At 41.9% G+C, this 20,687-nt stretch overlaps 1 protein-coding gene across 3 annotated transcripts in view; it reads left to right on the top strand.

Annotated features, from left to right (window-relative positions):
- The window catches only part of Dars2 (aspartyl-tRNA synthetase 2, mitochondrial), a 30,088-nt gene extending 10,873 nt beyond the window's left edge, over window positions 1-19,215 (top strand). For all 3 annotated transcript variants that reach the window (XM_042258412.2, XM_042258413.2, XM_076547812.1), the window contains 10 exons: window positions 2,177-2,283; window positions 4,070-4,139; window positions 6,445-6,624; window positions 8,947-9,054; window positions 10,835-10,897; window positions 12,352-12,504; window positions 14,484-14,702; window positions 14,900-15,010; window positions 16,453-16,528; window positions 18,774-19,215. In XM_042258412.2, coding sequence (XP_042114346.2) covers window positions 2,177-2,283; window positions 4,070-4,139; window positions 6,445-6,624; window positions 8,947-9,054; window positions 10,835-10,897; window positions 12,352-12,504; window positions 14,484-14,702; window positions 14,900-15,010; window positions 16,453-16,528; window positions 18,774-18,988 — 1,302 coding nt within the window. In that variant the 3' untranslated portion in view covers window positions 18,989-19,215. The remainder of the gene's footprint in view (window positions 1-2,176; window positions 2,284-4,069; window positions 4,140-6,444; window positions 6,625-8,946; window positions 9,055-10,834; window positions 10,898-12,351; window positions 12,505-14,483; window positions 14,703-14,899; window positions 15,011-16,452; window positions 16,529-18,773) is intronic.
- Window positions 19,216-20,687: the final 1,472 nt, after the last annotated feature.

The raw sequence follows: 20,687 nt of genomic DNA, 5'->3' as shown, positions 1-20,687 counted from the left end.
AAAACAAAAAAACTGTCAACTAAAAAACATAAGAATTTTAAGGAGATAAAGGAGCTGTCCCTGTCTGCTAAGAGCAACTGTCCCCTATCCTTTCCTTCTAAAAAACCTGCACCTGCTCCAAGTTCGCTTCTGCCCTACCTCCGAGCCGCCAAGCTGGCATTGCCTGCAGAGGTGCTCAGATGACCAGGGACATGGACAAAGAAGCACTTTGGCTCGTGGTGGCTCTACATACCCTGACCTCATCTGTGCCTAGCCACAGCTCTCAAGTCAGGACTTGTTCCAGGAATATTGTCACTGCAGCCAAGTTCACTGAGGCTACGACTCATGGTTGGTGGCTGGTCCAGGAGTAAGATTGGAACTATGGGAGCCTCATCATTGCTTATGACAGGCACCAACTCTAGAGTCACAGCTCTTCTGTGCCAGTCTGCCTTGTCCCTTAGAAGCCTGAGGGCCTTTTGCCTAAGGGAGATCTATCTCATTCTCTCCATCACTGAAGGATCTGTCTCCACTCCCCATCTTTCCCATGTAGTTCTTCCTCCCTATATATTTTTCCTGCACTTTTTTAGGAAGTGGGCAGAAAATGGTTGGCTAGGGGTTTGATACAAGGAAAACAAATGCTGTATTAATAAGAAAAAAAAGAACCAGGAGAGGTGATGCATGCCTGGAAGACCAGCATTTGGGAAGCTAAGGCAAGAGAATCACAATTTTGAGACCAGTTGTGTCTATATAAATCCTGTTAAAAAAGAACTGAGATTTTTTTTTTAATAACTCTTTATTCAATCTATAGACTTAAAAATAAAAACAGTCTAGGGGCTGGAGAGATGGCTCAGCAGTTAAGAGCACCAGCTGCTCTTCCAGAGTTCCTGAGTTCAATTCCCAGCACCCACATGGGTGGCTCACAGCCATCTACAGTGGGATCTGATACCCTCTTCTGATGTACAGGCATGCATGCAGATAGAATTCTCATATACGTAAACTAAATAAATTATTCTTAAAAAAAAAAGTTTATGGACTAGGTATATAGTTCAGTGGTACAATGTTTCTGCAGTATGTTCACAGTCCTAAGCTAAAACACAAAACAAAACAAAAAAAGTCCCTACGTTTTCATTTAGAAAAACATTGAAGAATTACTTGCTGATGCTGGAAAGATGTCTCAGCAGTTAAGAGCACTGACTGTTCTTCCAGAGGACCCAGGCTTAATTACCAGCACCCACATGGCAACTCACAACTGTCTGTAACTCCAGTTCCAGGGTACCCAACACCCTCATACAGACATACGTGCAGGCAAAACACCACTACACATTAAAAAAAAATTTTTTTATTTGAAAAAAAGAATTACTTGCTTAGGAAATAATGCACAAAATTTGTTCTGCTAATAATAAAACTGAGAATTGGTTTGCACACACAAACACACACAATAACTACTATATACAAGCAGTATTTAAAGCTTATTTTAGGGGCTAGAGAGATGGCTAAGCGGTTAGAAGCACTTGCTGCTCTTCCTAAGGACCCTGTTCAGTTTCCAGCACCCAAGTTAAGTGGTTCTCAGCAGCCCGTATCTCCAGCTGCAGAGGTTCTGATGCCCTCTTCTAGACTGTGTGTGTACCCACATTCACATTTGCACACACACGCCACATACTGTGCACAGAGAAAGGGGGGGGGGTAGAAAAAAAAGTAATATATTTTTTAAAAAACAAAGTTTATTGTAGCTGGGCATGGCACATCTTAATTCCAGTACTCAAGAGCCAGGGCCAGGTGAGTTCCAGTCCAGCCAGAGCTACATAGTGAGATTCTGTCTCTAATTAAATAAATAAATGTTATTGTATGCAAATTTATTTTAGGGACTATAAGATAAACAAGACATTGTCTGTCATTGGGACTTTGCTCTTTAATTTCCTTGGTGTGTTTAAGTTTTTATTTGCAATAGTCACTGATACTTTGAGTTTGTTTTGTTGTTGTTGATTTTGTTTCAGGGTTTTTCTTTTGCTTTGTTTTGTTCTATTGAGACAGAGTCTTGCTTGTGGATCAGGGTGCCCTTGAACTTATTATTCCTTTACCTCAGCCTCCTGAGTGTTGGAATTGCAGGCATTTGCCATACTTGGCTTAGGATTTTTGTTTGTTTGTTTTTCAATAATGTCTCTCTTCTCTCTCTCTTCCACCTCTCTCTCTTTAAAAGGGTGCCAAAGAGTTTTTAGTACCATCCAGGGAACCTGGAAAGTTTTACTCTCTCCCTCAAAGTCCTCAGCAATTTAAGCAGCTTCTGATGGTTGGTGGTGTAGACAGGTAAACTGGCTTTTTGGGGTTTTTTTGTAATGCTGTTTCTCATCCAAAAGGGAAGAAGAAAAACCAAGAGTGGGGAGGGGACAAAACTTGTCTGCTTGGGGAGTGGTGAGATGGCTCAGTGGCAAAAAGCTCTTGGCACAGGCTGGTGACATGAGTTCAGTCCCCACACACAGGTGGAAGGAGAGCACTAACTCCACAGTTGTCCTCTGACCTACACCTGTATACCCTCACACCTGTACACCCCATCCATTATTCACATAATAGTAAAACAATTTTAAAGTTGTCTGACTTGAAGAGGTTAAAAATTGTACATGAATTTTGAGATTGCTTGCTCCCTGAAAATTGTAGTAGCCATCATTTATTTAAAGTTTGTCAGGTGGCATTAGGTAGTTCTGGCAGGGGATTAAAATAAAGTTCTGAGCTGGGCCGGTGGTGGCGCATGCCTTTGGTCCCGACACTTGGGAAGCAGAAGCAGATCTCTGCATTCAAGGCCAGCCTAGTCTACAGAGTGCGTTCCAGGATAGCCAGAGCTGTTTGGGGAACTATAGTAAACATTGTGATCAGGCTGGAGAAATGTCTTGCGGCTTAAGAGCATGTACTAGTTTTGCAGGGGACCTGAGTTCAATTCCCAGCACCCAGGTCAGGCACTTTACAACTGGCTGTAATGCCAGTTCCAGGGTGATCCAACACCTCTGGCCTCTGGACTTCTGCAGGCATGTATTTACCCACACATGGATGTGCACACAAACACATAATTTAATTTTTAATTTTTAAAATTAATTTTAAAGAGAGAGGGGAAAAGCACTATATGTTAGACCTGCAGAGACAGAGAGCTTCATTTCTGAAGGTGAAGGCAAGAGTTGGAATGGCATGGGACAGGAAGGCTCAGTGCATTGATTGATAAAGCAGTATTTCAGCTTGTGGAAGCAAAAGTACATATGTAAAGAAACATGGACTGGTTTGCATGCCCATCTAATATATAAGTACCCAAAGGTGGTATATTTTGAAATCCATCTATAAAATACTGGCCTCGCCGGGCGGTGGTGGCGCACGCCTTTAATCCCAGCACTTGGGAGGCAGAGGCAGGCGGATCTCTGTGAGTTCGAGGCCAGCCTGGGCTACCAAGTGAGTTCCAGGAAAGGCGCAAAGCTACACAAGAGAAACCCTGTCTCAAAAAAACAAAAAACAAAACAAAAAAATACTGGCCTCTCATAGGTCAGCTGTGTATCTGATTAGATTTGAGCATAATAAAGCTTCTGAGGCTGGGGTACAGCTTCATAGTAGAGTGTTTGCCTAGCATGCACAAGGGCCTGAGTTTAAGCATACACATATAAAATGGAAAACTAAAGTTTCTTTTAATGATCAGTATTAATCTGTTTCATAGCCAGTACTGCGAAAACTATGAGGGAAATTATTTGGGTCATTTAAAATCAAGGCTAGGTTAACTCTAGTTTTCTTTTCTTTATTTATTAAAATACTTATTTATTTATTTATTTTCGGAGCTGAGGACCGAACCCAGGGCCTTGTGCTTGCTAGGCAAGCGCTCTACCACTGAGCTAAATCCCCAAACCCTAGTTTTCTTTTCATATTTATTTATTTATTATGAATACAATGTTCTGCTTGCATGTATGCCTATACACCAGAAGAGGGCACCAAATCTCATTATAGATGGTTGTGAGCCACCATGTGGTTGCTGGGAATTGAACTCAGGACCTCTGGAAGAGCAGCCATTGCTCCTAACCTCTGAGCCATCTCTCCAGCCCCTAACTCTAGTTTTCAATTACAGGTATTTTCAGGTTGCCCGGTGTTACCGAGATGAAGGTTCAAGACCAGATAGACAGCCAGAGTTTACTCAGGTACTCAGTTATATATACTTGCTCTTACAAATTCATGCTTGCTACAACTAAGGATTTTCAATACTGGGACAGTAATCTTATGAGTTGTTAAAAATTAATGTAAAAGGTTATGGGTCTCGTGTTTCCTTTTCATACACACTTCATTTTGTTGATCCCCTGCCCTCATTCCTCTCCAGTCCCCTACCTCTGTACCATCCTCCTCCTTTTACATCACATGCATCCACTTGGCTTTTTATTCCTCTCCCTTAAGATTTCTGTCCCCTCTTATAGTTTCCATGACCTATATATGCACATATTGTAAAAATTCAAATCTAGAATCTACCATATGAGAGAAAGCATGGGGTACTTGTCTTTCTGCACCTGGGATACTTCACTGAACATAATTTCCAATTCCATTTTCCTACACGTCATGATTTTCTCTTTATGGCTCAATAAAATTTCATTGTGTGTATATATACACATTTTCTTCATCTATTCATCCATTAATGGATATCTTGACTGTTTCTGTTTCTTAGCTATTGTGAATGGTACAGCAATAAACATAGATGTGCAAGTATCTATGCTAAGATGTAGAGCTTTTGAGTATATAACCAAGAGTGGGAAGACCTAATCCTATAGTAGTTGTTTTTAGTTTTTTGAAAACCTACATACTGATTTCCATAATGGCTGCACCAGTTTACATCTCACCAGCAGTGAATAAGGGTTCCTTGTTTCCCCAGTCTCTGCCCAGCATTTATTGTCATTTGTGTTCTTTTTTATAGATTTTTTTTAAGACTTTATTTTTTTTTAGATGTGAGCAGTTGAGACAAGGTCTAGCTAGGTCTCTCTATGTAGCCTTGGCTGGCCTTGAACTCCCTAAGTAGATTCATAGAGATCTGCCTGCCTCTTGTCTCATGAGTACTGACATTAAAGGGTGCCCCACCATACCCAGCAAGATTCTGTTTTACATGTGTTAATATTTTGCCTGCATGTGCATGCCTGGTGCTCGTGGGAGACCCCAGAACTGGAGTTACAGATTGCTGTCTGCCATGCAGTTGCTGGAGCCTGAACTCAGGTCCTCTGCAAGAGCAGAAACTGCTCTTGACCACTGGACCACCTCTCCATCCCCATCCTTCATTTTCTTGGCATTCTGCCTGGGGAGAGATGGAATCTCAAAGTAGTGTTAGTCTATTCCATTCATCCTTTTCATAAGGAGTGTGGGCATCAACTAAGGCATGCCAGATATTCCTAGTGTTTAAACATGTATGGTATGATAAAGTCCTTAAAAAAAATCTTAACCATCAAAAATTAGTACTCTATGGACCAATGAGACAGCGTAGCAGGTAAGGGCACTTGCTGCCCAAGCCTGACAGCCTGAGTGTGCCCCAGAACCTGTATAAAGGTGGAAGGAGAGAACTGACTCCAGAGTTGTCTTTTGACCTCTGTATGTGTGCTACACTTGTGCCTACACCCACAACATACACTCACAAACAGAATAATAAATAAAAACTAAAGTTAAAGCCAGACACAGTGGTGCACACCTTTAATTCCTAGCACTTGGGAGGCAGAAGCAAGTGGGTATCTGAGTTTGAGGACAGCGTGATCTTCAAAGCAGGTTCCAGGACAGCCAGGGACACACAGAGATACCCTGTCTCAAAAAACAAACAACAACAAAAATAAAAGTTAAAAGAAGAATCAATACTCCACCAAAAACAGGACAGAGTTGGGGCTAGAGAGATGGCTCAGCAGTTAAGAGCACTGACTGGTCTTCTAGAGGGCTTGGGTTCAATTCCCAGCACCCACATGGCAGCTGTTTGTAACTTCAGTCCCAGGGAATCAGACACCCTCTTCTGGCCTTCTGAGCACCAAGTATATAGGTGTATATATAGGCAAAACACTCATAAATATAAAATATTAAAAAGGGGGAGGGCAATGCTACCTTTAAAGAAAATAATTCTATTTGCTGATATTTATCTAACTCTTATTTGGCTTTGTTAAGATAGCATTAATCAGTGTGATTAAATGCAAAAATCACAAGTTGGGAATCATAAAGACCAGGATCAGACGTAGCCTGACTACTTACTGATTATAGTATGCAAGCAATTTGCTTAGCTTCTCTGAGCCTTCAACCATGAGCTAGCCGTGAAAAGTAAACAAGTTGGTGTATGTTAGGCAATAGCAGTCATCGACGTAAAAGTGATATATAATAATATTTATACCCTTAGCCATGTATTGTTTCTGGGAAGAGTTATTTATTTGGTAATTTAAAGCCAAGAAATATATATTGTGACTATTCATGTGAGTTTCCATGTTATTTTGGTTTCAGATTGACATAGAAATGTCTTTTGTAGACCAGACTGGCATTCAGCGTTTAATTGAGGGTTTGCTGCAGTATTCCTGGCCTGATGATAAAGAGCCTGTGACGATTCCTTTTCCTTCCATGACTTTCGCTGAGGCACTGGCCACTTATGGAACTGATAAGCCAGATATTCGATTTGGGATGAAGGTACTTTCATGTTTCCAGGACCATCCCCAAGTAGTTCAGGCCTCTTTTCAAGCACTTTGAAGAAATTTATGTGTTACATTGTTGATAATATTTTTAATGTTCCTTCACAGTGAACTCTGTTATTACCAAACTACAGCAAAAAGAATAATAGCATGTTAGTGTTGCACTGCTTATTCTTTCAAGTTTCCATTCCAAAAACAAGAGGTGTGTATGTCTGTGTGTCTGTGTGTCTCTGTGTGTGTATGGTTTCTAAGATGAGGGTCCCTGAAGCTTGCTATGTAAGCTACTAGCTTCAGACTTGAGATCCTTGTGCCTCAGCCTCCCAGGGGATGGGGTTACAAGTGTGTTTCATCACATTCAGTAAGAGCAAGATTAAGGTATCTGGTGCTGGTGGTAGTGGTGTAGCACGCCTTTAATCTCAGCACTCAGGAGGCACAGGCAGGCAGATCGCTGAGTTCAAGGCCAGCCTGGTCTACCAAGTGAGTTCCAGGACAGCCAGAGCTACACAGAGAAACCCCGGGGGTGGGGATGAGCAAAGAAACCCCAAATACAACAAAAGAGTAAGACACTTGCTCATATCAAGCCTGACAACCTGAATTTGCTCCCCAAAACTCACATGGTGGAGAAAGAGAACTGACTCCTCCTGAAAGCTACCCTCTGACCATAGACAGACAGACAGACACAGACACACACACACACACACACACACACAAATACATGGAACAAATTCAGATTATCAGTATCTGTAAGAGCAAGAGTAGAATTTTCTTTTTTTGAAACAGGGTTTCTCTGTGTAGCTTTAGAGCCTTTCCTGGAACTCACTCACTCTGTAGCCTAGGCTGGCCTCGAACTCACAGAGATCCGCTTGACTCTGCCTCCCGAGTACTGTGATTAAAGATGTACGCCGCCACCCACTGCCTGGCTAAGAGTAGAATTTTTATGTGGCAGTTTTATTAAAAATCTCCCATTACTTGTCCTTAGAGAGTAATATCCCTTGGTCTTAAGAACAAATATCCACACAAAGTCATAAGTACATTCTTGTTTTGTTTTTTGTTTTTCAAGACAGGGTTTGTGTACTCATTCTGTAGACCAGGCTAGCCTCGAACTCAGCAATCCACCTGCCTCTGCCTCCTGAGTGCTGGGATTAAATGCATGCACGATGATTATTATCATTACCAGAAGTACATTCTTGTATACAACCATTCTGTGTTTATTTGAATACAGAATACTAGCTGAGCCTGTTCAGGGTCAGTCCTGGTCTATCACAGCACTGTCTTCTTAGGCAGATGCTGAAGCTGCAGTAACCCTATAGCAATACATTCTTTAAATGCTAAGTTGCTTACTAAGTAGTAGTTCTTTTTTTCTTCTTAAGCAGGTGCTCAGGATCCCTTTGTCTCTGCCTCTCAAAGCTGGGTTACAAGCACAGCATGACCATGCCCAGCTTTTACATGGGTGCTGGGGATTTGAACTCAGGTCATCATGCTTGCACTGAACCATCTCCCCAGCTCTAGTTGTTTCTTTAAAACCCTACTTCTGGACTGGCAATGTGGCTGAGGAGATAAAAGATGATTGCTGACAACCCTGATGGCCTGACTTCAATCCCAAGGTTCCACATGGTAGAATGAGAGAACTAACTCCCTCAAGTTGTCCTCTGGCCTCCATGTGCCCCGCCCCTACACATACACACTTCCCCCTCTACTTCTGTGATGACCTGACTTCAATCCCTGGAACCATGTCAAAATGGAAGGAGAGAACTAAAATTGTCCTATGACCTTCACACAGGCACTGTTTCACAGACATATACACACATATATATCCCTCCCATAATAATAAATATTTGAAATTATAAGACATCTTACCTGTGGAATAGAGATATGGCTCAGTAGTTAAGTACTTGCCACACAAGTGTAAGGACCCGAGTTCAGATCCCCAGAACCCATGTAAATGCTAGATAGTCATGGGACCTGCCTGTAATTCCAGCACCTAAGAGTGGAGACAGCGCAAGCAGGCTAGCAAAATTAGCCATATCAGGAGCTCTGGGTTTGATTAAGAGACCTTGTCTCAAAAGAGAAAGTGGAAGAGCAATGGAGGACAATTTCTGACATCAGCCTCCAGCCTCTACATGTACACACATGTTATGTGCTTGTGCACCCATTCATGTGCCTGCATATCTGCAATGATGCAACTGTACATATGTGCATACACATACACACACACCAAATACACATGAAAAATATAAAGAAGCAAAATACAACCCCTATTTGTCAAATATTTTGAGATGAAAATGACTGTGTTTAATCCTTTTTGTTATCCATTTTATAGATTGTGGATATCAGTGATGTGTTCAGAAACACAGAGATCAGATTTCTTCGAGATGCACTGGCTAAGCCCCAAGGAACTGTCAAAGCCATATGTGTTCATGAAGGAGCAGTAAGTGAAGCACGATTCTGTGTTTTCTCTAGATTGTATATTTTGGAAGAAAATATATTCAATTCTGGTACATGAACACTTGATCAAGAACAATATAACAACATATTTTCAGTCAGGCATGTGTTACACACCTTTGATCCCAACACTTGGGAGGCAGAGGGAGAATCTGTGTGAGTTCAAGGCCATCCTAGGCTACATCGTGAGACCTTATCTCAAAAAAGAAAAAGTAAGCCAGGCAGTGGTGGCACACGCCTTTAATCCCAGCACTTGGAGGCAGGTGGATCTCTGTGAGTTAGAAGCCAGCCTGGTCTATAGAATGAGTTCCAGGACAGGCTCCAAAGGTAACACAGAGAAAGAAAGAAAAAGTAGATGGTGCATGCCTTTACTCCCAGCACTTAGGAGGCAGAAGCAGGCGGATCTCCAGGTTTGAGGCCAGCCTGGTCTACATAATGAGTTCCAGAACAGCCAGGGCTACATAGAGAAACCCTGTCTATAAACCCCCCCCCCAAAAAAAGTGTTTTTATAGAAAGTCTAATTAGTGTCCCTAAAATTATTATATAAATAATGATAAGCTGGGCAGTGGTGGCTCATACCTTTAATCCCAGCACTCGGGAGGCAGAGGCAGACGGATCTCTGTGAGTTCGAGTCCAGCCTGGTCTACAAAGTGAGTTCCAGGAAAGGCTCCAAAGCTACACAGAAACCCTGTCCTGAAAAACCAAAATAAATAAATAAATAAATATTATTTTGAGTTTTTAATGTATTTATATTTACTTTTATTAGACAGGATCTCATGTCACCTAGACTAACTTTGAACTTATAGTCTGCCTTAACTCCCAAGTGCTGAAATTTTAAGTATGTGAGACCAACTGTTAAATGACTATTTTGAAAGAGATGTCACAAATTTGAAAATACTGAGAAATTTGCTTTTTTCTCTCACTGTTATAATTCTAAAAATGTATCATTCTTGGTGAGTAAACATACTTGTTAACTTAAAGTTTATAATTTAAAAAAAGACTATAGCAAAGAAAGACTACATCCATTTGGACACATAAGCAGCTGAATATATTTGTAATGATGGTTAAAAACTCAATCTTGGGGCTGGAGACATGGCTCAGCAGTTAAGAACACTGACTGTTCTTCCTGAGAATCCAGGTTCAATTCCCAGCACCCACATGGCAGCTCACAATTGTCTATAACTACAGTTCCAGGGGACCCAACACCCTTACACATACAAAATACCAGTGCACATAAAATTAATAAAAATTTATGAAAAACCTCAGTTGTGCTGGACGTGGTGGCATATGCCTTTAATCAGGAGTTAAGAGCAGGCTGTAAGTTTGAGGCTACCCTAGTCTACATAATCAGTTGCAGGCAAGCCTCAGTTACAGAATGAGACTCTATCTCAAAAAAAAAGAAAAAAAGAAAAGAAAAGAAATTTAGATCTATTGAAAGGAACCAGAAATCATCAAACTCTGGATCCTCTCGATCTGAAAGGTGTAGCACTCCCCTTTGTACTTGTCCTGCACATTGCATGACAGTCGACTGGTGACAGCCACAGCGGTCTGCAGTGAGACCTGTGTAATTGGGAAATAATGATCCTGCGAACGATGCAGCAAGCCTTAAAACGTGTGTCATTTTGAAGAAGAAATAGTTTTTGTTACATCCCACTCTTGTGATGGGAAAACACAAACCAATGTGCTCATATCTTACTTGACATTGTGAACCTGTTCATAAAGCTGACTGTCATATTGATGAGTTTACTTTGATTTTCTCTCATCAGAAGTACTTAAGAAAGCAAGACATTGAATTCATCAAAGAGTTTGCAGCCCACCATTTCAGTCAGGTAAGGGACAGCATTTTGTGGGAATCTGCGTTCTACTAACAATTGCAGGGCTCTAGTTTTGGTTTGGTTTTGTTTTTTAGATTTATTTTTGTTGTGTGTGTGAGTGTTTTGCCTGCATGTATGTATGTGCACCAAGTGCATACCTGCTACCCGTGGATCCAGAGAGGCCTCTGAATCCCTTAGAACTGGAGTTACAGATGGTTGTGAGCCACCATGTGGGTGCTGGGAACTGAACCCAGATCCTCTGAAAGAGCAATTGGTGCCCTTAACTGCTGAGCTCTTAGGTTTGAGAGTCATTATTTCAGATCATATTTTTGCTGTGCATCTATTTTTACTGAAAGACTTGAATTTAGATGGACAACTGAATTTTTTTTTTTTTTTTACTTTATTTGTATTTTATGTACATTGGTGTTTTGCCTGCATGTATGTCTGTGTGAGGGTGTCAGATTCCCCCAGAATAGGAGTTACAGACAGTTGTGAGCTGCCATGTGGGTGCTGGGAATTGAACCTGGGTCTTCTGGAAGAACAGCCAGTGCTCTTAACTACTGAGCCATCTCTCCAGCCAACAATAGGAATTACTGTTGTACTGAAAATTAAACCATATTCTTTTAACATACACAAAAGTATTTTAATCCAATTTTAAAAATTAAATAAATTTAACTAATGGGACTGCCAGGCAAAACACCAATGTACATAAAATACAAATAAATAAACTATTTTTGAAAAAATTAAATAAATGAATTTCCTAGGTGGATGAGGTTTGACATTAGCATGACAAGGGTGAAGAAGCCTACTGGTTCTTCTCCCTTTGTCCTTTTTAAAAATTATGAGTACACCTTTGTAGCATGAATCTTAAAAGTTCTTATTAATAAAATCAAACCTGAGGCCAGTTATTGGCGTGCATACGTTTACAATTATTAAATTCTTAAAAATGTATCTACTTGTTATTGTATGTATGTGTGTGTGCATGATGAGGGTGGGGATACATGCAGAGGTCACACACTTGAGTTATCTCACTGGCCCTCCCTCTGTCATTCTTATTCCATTCACTTGTAATCTGCCAAAAGTGAAAGGAAAAAAAAAATCACAGAAACTTCGAGGGCCTCTCCCAAGTAGGCAAGTGCTCTACCACTAAGATCGATCATATCATCTGCCGTCCTGTTATTTTTCCTTTTTTTAGACAGGGTCTCACTAAGTTGCCTAGGCTGGCCTTGACTTACTCTGTAACTCAGGCATGCCTCCTGTTGCAGTCTCCTGAGTAGCTGGGCTTACAGGCCTGCACCCCAGGCCTAACTTTAAAATTTTTTATTTTGTATTGCTTTGAAAGGGTTCATGATGGCAAAGAGATGGTATCATGTAAGTTGCCTTCTGCTTGGAACAAGAAATCTTTGTTCTGTGAGAAAACAAATCTGTCTCACTTTTTAAAAAAATCAGTAAGCCTTTTCTTTATCAAGGAAGTCCTACCTATATTCCTGAATGCCAAGAGGAACTGGAGTTCGCCATTTGCTAAATTCATAATGGAGGAGGAAAAGTTGGAATTAACCAGATTGATGGAGATCCAAGAGGAAGACATGGTGCTCCTGACTGCTGGGGAACACGAGAAAGCAGTAAGTAAAATTGTCTCAGCACATGGGTGTGTGCAAAAGGCTGCCTCTTCCCCATGTTTATTTACATATTTAAAATGGACTGTTTGTCTCATAAAGCAGGGCTGCTCTGCATAAGTTGTTAGTGAATGTCTTTCAGTACTTTATAAGACACTGTATAGTAACTAGAGCCATTCTGTGCATGGTAGAATGGAAAGCAGGAGACCTCAAGTTTGAGATCAGCCTACACTACATAGTAAAACTAAAAGCAAACCAAAATTGGAGTCTTGGGGTAGCGAGGTGACCGCATGGGTAAAGGCACTTGCTGCCGAGTCTAATAGCCTGAGTTCAGTCACTGGGAAGCACATGGTAAGAGAGAACTGACTTCCAAAAGTCATCTCCTCTCTGTCTCTGTCCCCAGCTCTCCCATTCTCTCTCTCACACACAATGAAATTTAAAACTGGAGTCTTTCCATTAGTTATCAGCTTCATTGGCATTATACACATCAGATCTGGCTCTTACTAGGAAATCAATACAACTATGAAAAAGTATTTTGAAGGTTTGCAAAAGAAATTGGTAATTACAAACTTTTGTACACAGTGATTCCTAAAACTATGGAGGGACAATTCAGTCCACTGGAGGGGGAGGGCTGCTGGGCTGATATCCGTCAACTGCTATATATAGTCAAGGCAGGACTGTGTTTCAGTCACAGATGGTAAGGGCAGCCATGTACTAACAAAATCACTTTTTGTCAGGGAATAGATAGGAGAGTGGATGTAGTTGGAAAGGTCCTTGTAAAATATACAAAACATGACAAGAGAAACATGAATATTAAAACTTGTAGAACTGGGCATGCTAGCTCACACCTGTAATTCCAGCATTCAGGAGGCCTTGGCAGGAGAAAAAGCCACCTAGGCCACATATCTGAGACCACGTAGAGGTATACAGGTTGACAGTTTTCTTACTGTGATACAGCTAGAAAGTAATCAGATCTAAACCATTAACTACTTACCAAATTCACATTTTGTGTGTGTGTATGATGAGTGTGTGGTATGTGTGTATATGCGTGTGCAAATGTGAGTGCCTGTGTGAAGGCTAGAGGTTAATATTGAATATTCTTCCTCAGTCTCTACCTTAGGTTCTGAGACAATGTTTCTTACTGAACCTGGAGTTCTGATTAGCTAGACTAGCTGTTCAGAATTGCGGGGATCCACTTGTTTCTACCCCACAAGTGCTGCTGTCACAGACATCTGCCTTTTACATGTGTGCTGGGGATCCAGGCTCAGGTGCTATGTTTCCATGACAGGCATGTTACCGAGCAGCCTCCAGGCCCTCAGAATTCAGTGTTACATCAACATCTAACTCATGCTACCTCTAATCATAGTTAACATTTTCTGACTCTTAAGTGCATGTCAGACATTCATCAAATCCTCACCTTAGCCCTTCAGGAACTGAGAAAAAAAAAATGAATGAATGAAACTGGCCCCCATATTTTGTTGGGTTCTGTATCTTTTGTACCTTGTCTCACTTAACTTTATAAATCTTATTCTGTGCACTTGTGGTACCAGCTTCCCAGGATGTTGAACCATGATTGAGTTCAATAGTTCCCCAACCTGGGCAACAACGCAATACCTCAATAAATAATGGGATCACTTCATTGTTGGAGTAGGTATTTTATCCCCATTTACTTATGATGAGATGTGGAGAAATTAGTAAGCAGACAAACAGGCTCAGAGCTTGGTCTGTGAGGCTCTGGTCCCTGTGTTCCTAGTCCCTGTGGCATGAGATGCTCACACAGTCAGCTCAGGCTGAGGGTCGTGTGTGCTTATCCATCTGGCATTCAGATCATCCTCATATCTCTGTCTCCTGAGAAAGAGCATTTCATCTATTAATTGGCCAATCTTTTACTAGAGCCTGACCTTGACCTTCAAAATTTAGCTCGTGCCCTCTGCTGCCCACTCTTGACAAGAAGCTAACTTGATGTTTGTGTCTTTCGTTTACAGTGCTCTTTGTTAGGAAAGTTACGACTGCAGTGTGCGGACCTTCTGGAAATGCGAGGAGTGGTACTCCGTGCCCCAGCACTGTTCTCTTTCCTTTGGGTGGTGGACTTCCCACTCTTCCTCCCTAAGGAGGACAGTCCCACAGAGCTGGAGTCGGCCCACCACCCTTTCACTGCTCCTCAACCCAGTGACATTCACCTCCTCTATACTGAGCCCCAAAAGGTATTGATCTTTTATTTCATTCTTCTAAATGAAAGGAAATATCTAACTAGATACAAAGAACTTCAAGATTCACTTAGGAGAACCAAGGAAAAAACTGAACCTACTGTTAATAAATTGTGTTTAAGTACAATGTCTTGGTCCTATAAAATTGAAAGCCAGGGATTTTCTCTAACGTGAAAATTCTGTGAATCTTGTAGGTTCGTGGCCAACACTATGACTTGGTTTTAAATGGCAATGAGATAGGAGGTGGTTCTATCCGAATTCATGATGCACAGCTACAGAGGTACATCCTAGCAACATTACTAAAGGTAAATGCCTTCTAACCTTGCCTTACTTTTGCCCATGTATTTGTTTTATAAAACATTTGTTTAAGAAGGAAAGTTTACTAGATGCAAAATGTCAGCTTTTCTTTGTGTTTAATGTAGGGACTGGGAAGAGCAAATGATAATATTTGCTTATTAATGCTTATTCTCTTAGGGTTTCTATTGCTGTGAAGAGACACCATAACCACAGCAGGTCTTACAAAGGAAAACATTTAAATGGGGCTGACTTACTGTTTCAGAGGTTTAATCCATGGCAGGAAGCATGGTGGCATGCAGGTAGACATGGTGCTGGAAAAGGAGCTGAGAGTTCTACATCTGGATTGGCAGGCAGCAGAGACTGCTTACACTGGGTGTGTCTTGAGCATCTTAGACGCCAAAGCCCACCACCAATCACTTCCTGCACAAGGCCACATCTACTCCAACAAACCACAACTCCCAATAGTGCCAGCCCCTATGAGCCCTATGGGGCCATTTTCATTCAAACCACCATACTTACTATGTGCCAGGGGCTACATGATAATACAGCCAAATGTGGTGGCTCGTGCATTTAATTCCAACACGTAGAAGGTTGAAATATGAGGGTTGTCTTAAGTTCCAGGCCATCCTGGACTACATAACAAGACCCTGACTCAAGCCAAACAGAACACAAAAGTAGCATATATACGTTGATATATTATTTAACCTTCACAATAATTTTTGTGAGTGGATACCCTCATTATGCTCATTTTAAAGATGAAAAACCGAGGGAGGTACTAGCCCAAGTCACAAAGCACAGAGGTGGCACCAAGCCTGAAATCTCAGCTTTCTAGAGATAGATTTGCAAATATGAGTCAGGCTTCAGCTACAAAAACCATCTCAGGTAGTACAGGCACTGAAGGATGGCTCTTGAGACCAAGCTCCTAAAATGTCATTTCCAGTGAATGGTAACATTACGAGGCAGAGACAGGTGGGCCCTTCCGTGGGTGTGTTGGTTTTCTGTGTTAAGACTTGTAGTTCAAGCCGGGCGTGGTGGCGCACGCCTTTAATCCCAGCACTCGGGAGGCAGAGGCAGGCGGATCTCTGTGAGTTCGAGGCTAGCTTGGGCTACCAAGTGAGCTCCAGGAAAGGCGCAAAGCTACACAGAGAAACCCTGTCTCGAAAAAAAAAAAAAAAAAAAAAAAAGACTTGTAGTTCAGGCCAGGCTGGCACTCCTATCTTCCTGCCTTCGCCAGGGTGCTGGAGTACAGGGGAGGGACTTGTTCTACTCCAGTGAACTTTAACCCTCCTATATATAGTTTTGTTTCTTGTTGTTTTTTAACATCTCCCAATACAGCCTCCCTAGTTGTGTCATTTTTAAACTGAACTTTATTTCCCTTACTATTTATTTAGTCTGTGACAAAAGACTTTCGTTCAGTATATATTTAAATAAAATGTGTTTTGCCTTTCAGGAAGATGTGAAATTGCTTTCCCATCTGCTCCAGGCTTTAGACTATGGGGCACCCCCTCATGGAGGAATTGCCTTAGGTAAAGAATTTGCCTTTTTATACATTAAATTCTATTCCACGACACTGTCTCAAATTTAGACTCTCAGTTTAAGGGGAAGGAATTGGGATGGGCTGAGTCCAAGAGTTCCATGTGAGTCTTTTTATTTCAGTAGTTTATGAGAGGTGAGATTGAACCCAGAGCCTTGTGCAATCTACGAACACATTACCTTTTTATTTTACTGTCAGGTGTGGTGGCACACTCACACACACACACAGAGCGAACACAATTGGGAGGCAGAGGCAGGCAGATTTCTGTGAATTCAAGGCAAATTTGGTCAACACAGCAAGTTCCAGGTCAGCCAAGACTACAGTGTGACCCACACACACCCTTAAAAACAACACAACAAAAAAAGTGCTTACTATTCTTGCAGAGGACCTGAATTTGGTTGGTTGGTTGGTTGGTTTAATTTGGAGAAAAAATTAGGGGCTAGTGTCAACTTTTCATTGACCTATCCAGATCTGACTGTAAAACCTGGGATTTGAGAACTTTAAAAAATGGGGTAAACAACAGTCTAATGCTATAGACAATTTTATTCAGTTTCAGAGTACTTTTATACATGAATGAAACAAAGAAAACAATGACCCAAGGAAGGTTGGTTGGAGTTCCGAAAAACATGTAAAGCACATATTATTAACAGAGCAGGCCTTTCTCAGAACTTTTTCAGGACAGACCAATTTAAACACAGTTGCCTGGTATGTACTATAGACTGTATTTGGGAAAGCAAGAAAGCAAGACAGAAGCCATGTCCAGATTCAGGTACACTGAGGACAGCACTCGGCATGTCCTCTCACCAGACTGGGTTCTATAGCTATGTTCTGACATCCAACAAGAATAAACATACCTTATAAATTGAGTGTAAATGTTAACACAGGAGGCATGAAATCACATCTAAGAACAATCCAGGGAACAACTGAGGTAAAAGGCCCGCTGCCTTTTCCTGAAGCCTCCCTCACAGTTCCCCAAGGCATTATTCACCATGTGTCATTCTTTTGACTGTGATGATCTGGGTTCAATTCCCAGTCCCCACATGGCAGCTCACAGCTGTCTATAAGTCCACCTACAGGAGATTCGACACCCTCACACAGATAAACATGCAGGCAGCCCCCAGCTCCTCCCAGATCCTTCCCACCTCTCCACCTGCCTACCCTTCTTTTCTTTAGTCTGTTGAGACATGGTTTCTCTGTGTAGCCCTGGAAATCACTATGTAGACCAGGCTACCCTTGAACTCAGAGATCACCTGCCTCTGCCTCCCAAGTGTTGGGATCAAAGGTGTGCACCACCACCACCTCCTGGCCTCCTCCTTCCTTCCTTTCCTTTTGTTCTCTTTAGAAAGAGAATAGGCAAGCTGGGCAGTGGTGCCGCACACCTTGAATCCGAGCATTCGGGAGGCAGAGCCAGGTGGATCTCTGTGAGTTCGAGGCCATCCTGGTCTACAGAGCAAGATCCAGGGCAGGCACCAAAACTACACGGAGAAACCCTGTCTCGAAAAACCAAAATAGAAAAACCCACAAAATCAGAAACCACAATATACAAGCAAAAAAATCAGTAAGATAAAGAATGCCCAAACAAAGCAATGAGACAAAAAGTCTACAAAAATAGCATTCATTGGTTTCCTTTTGTGTTGACCATCTACTGCTGGACATAGGGCCTGCCATTTAATGTGGTTAACATACCCAGTGGGATTCAATTGGAGACAACTAATTTTTCCTTTGCAAATTGATTAATTTCTTGGTTAGGGGTGGGAGCTCATGTCCACTGCCCTCTCCGGCCTGAGTCTGTCTGAGCCTGTGCATGCTGTCAGTCTTTCTCATGTGCATTAAATATGGCCTGAATTTGAATTCCAACACCCACGTCAGGCAGCTCACAATTCCTTATAATTCCAGTGCTGGGGAGCACCTCTGGCCTCTATGGGTACCTTCACTCATACACAGACAACACAATAAAAATAACAAAAATATGAGAGCTCCCGGCCAGCCTAGATTATGTGAAATCCTATCTCACCGGGAGGCGATGGCACATGCCTTTGATCCCAGCACTCGGGAGACAGAGGCAGGTGGATCTCTGTTAGTTTGAAGCCAGCCTGGTCTACAGAGCAAGTTCCACGACAGTCAGGGCTGCATAGTGAAACCCTGTCTCCAAAAAAAGATAGTAGAAAAAAAAAAAAAAACTTATTCTCAAAGTTAAGTTCTCTGCGCTTCTCATCTAACTTTGTTTTATATCACAGGGTTAGACAGACTGCTGTGTCTTGTCACTGGAGCCCCAAGCATCAGAGATGTCATAGCCTTCCCCAAATCCTACCGAGGACACGACCTCATGAGCAGTGCCCCAGATTATTTGCCTCCTGAAGAACTGCAGCCCTACCATATCCAGGTCTCATGGCCAACAGACTCAGAAGAGGACAGTGCATCAGCCACACCTTCCAAACACTTGAACTCTTAAGTTTTGTCTTCTTTGCTTTACCAAGCCCAAAATAAGATCCAGAGCTGCCACAGACTTTAGAATCAAAGTCTCCGTGTGGAAGCAGTCATCACCATAGGAAAAAACAGAAGCTACCCAATTATGATTTGGTAACATGTACCATTAGGACTTTCTGTGGTTTGGACTTTTTGTGGAAGGTTTTAATTAAAGCACTGTAAAACAAAACAGAAAACCTCTGTACTGGAGTATTTAGAGTCTTGGTGTTTTCTAAGCTTGTTTTCATAAACCATAGATAGGTTATTTAAGATAGAGGATACCAAGACATACAGGAGAATGTTTGCCTCTGCAGAATGGCCAGTTGATGCATGGAGAGGATTTAAATTCATCTAACCTCACTAGTAGAACCATATAAATTGAGCTTTGTGGTGACCTTTCAGCTATCAATATAATATACTAAGAAGTAGCATAGTAGAATTTAAAAAAAAAAAGTCACAAAATTCAGTATTGCACCTTCAGCAAGTTACCAACTTCTCTCAGGCGTTCGTGCTGCTTTTAGAAATGTGAATGACACTTGTCCTGGTTATCTTCCAGGACTCTTGTTGCCAGAATCAGGAGGTAACATGTGTGGAAGACGAGTAGAAATGATTTGAATTACTGTAAAGCAGGACTGTCTTAGTCACTGTTTGTTTGCTGTAACCATAGCAACTCTTATAAAAGAAAGCCTTGTTTGCTTACAGAGTTTAACGCACTATCAGCACAGCAGCACACACAGACGTGGTGCTGGAGAAGTAGCACCTCCTGATCTGCAGGCAGGAGAGGCAACGGCCCTAGCACGGGCTTTTGAATCCTCGAAGCCACTTCCAGGCACACATTTCCTCCAAGCCACACCTCCTAATCCTCATCTTTTCAAAAAGTGCCAATCCCTGGTGACTAAACACTCCTCAAATATGAGCTTATAGGGCCATTCTTATTCAAACCACAACAGCTCTGGAATAGAATGTACACAACTCTGGAATTCAATCACTGGCATCACAGCCATATACAACAAAACTAAAGGCTTGCTGTAGCAGTGCTCAGGATGTTGAGGTGGAAGGACCAAGGAGGCAGATGAGTACCTATTTGGCAACTAGTTATCTCTTTTGGTCCAAATAAAAATAATTAGGCTACAACAATACTGGGATGTAACACTTCCCTATAGGAAAGGTCAGATCCTGTGTTCTGTAAGAAATTAAGGGAATATAGAAAAAGTCTTAAAAATAGGTGCCAAACCCAAAACACTCCCAGTTGGACCTGGTAGCACATGCCTTTGATCCCAGCACTAGGAGGCAGGGGCAGGCAGATTTTTGTGAGTTTGAGTCCAGCCTGATTTACACAGGGATTCCTGGGCCAGCCAAGGCAAAACAATGAGACCCTGTTTCCAAAAAGACCACAGGCCAGCAAGATGGCTCACTGGGCAAGGGTACTTGCCTTCAAAACTGAAAACTTGGATTTGATACAAGGAATCGATATGGTGAAAGCAAAGAACAGATTCCTGTATGTTGTCCTCTGACCTCTACCCACATACATACATAACACACAAGTAAATGGAAAAAAGATCTAAAAACATGGGCTGGCTGGGGAGATAGCTAAGTCAGGAAGGGGAGTTTAAGCATGAGGAAATGTAGTTAAGGTCACCATGACCCAGGTGTGATGGGGCACTTGAAGGGACAGGCAGATTCCC

Source organism: Peromyscus maniculatus, chromosome 11 (assembly GCF_049852395.1).
Source record: "Peromyscus maniculatus bairdii isolate BWxNUB_F1_BW_parent chromosome 11, HU_Pman_BW_mat_3.1, whole genome shotgun sequence".
Classification (NCBI taxonomy): domain Eukaryota; kingdom Metazoa; phylum Chordata; class Mammalia; order Rodentia; family Cricetidae; genus Peromyscus; species Peromyscus maniculatus.
This window is presented reverse-complemented; position numbering and strand designations above follow the sequence as displayed.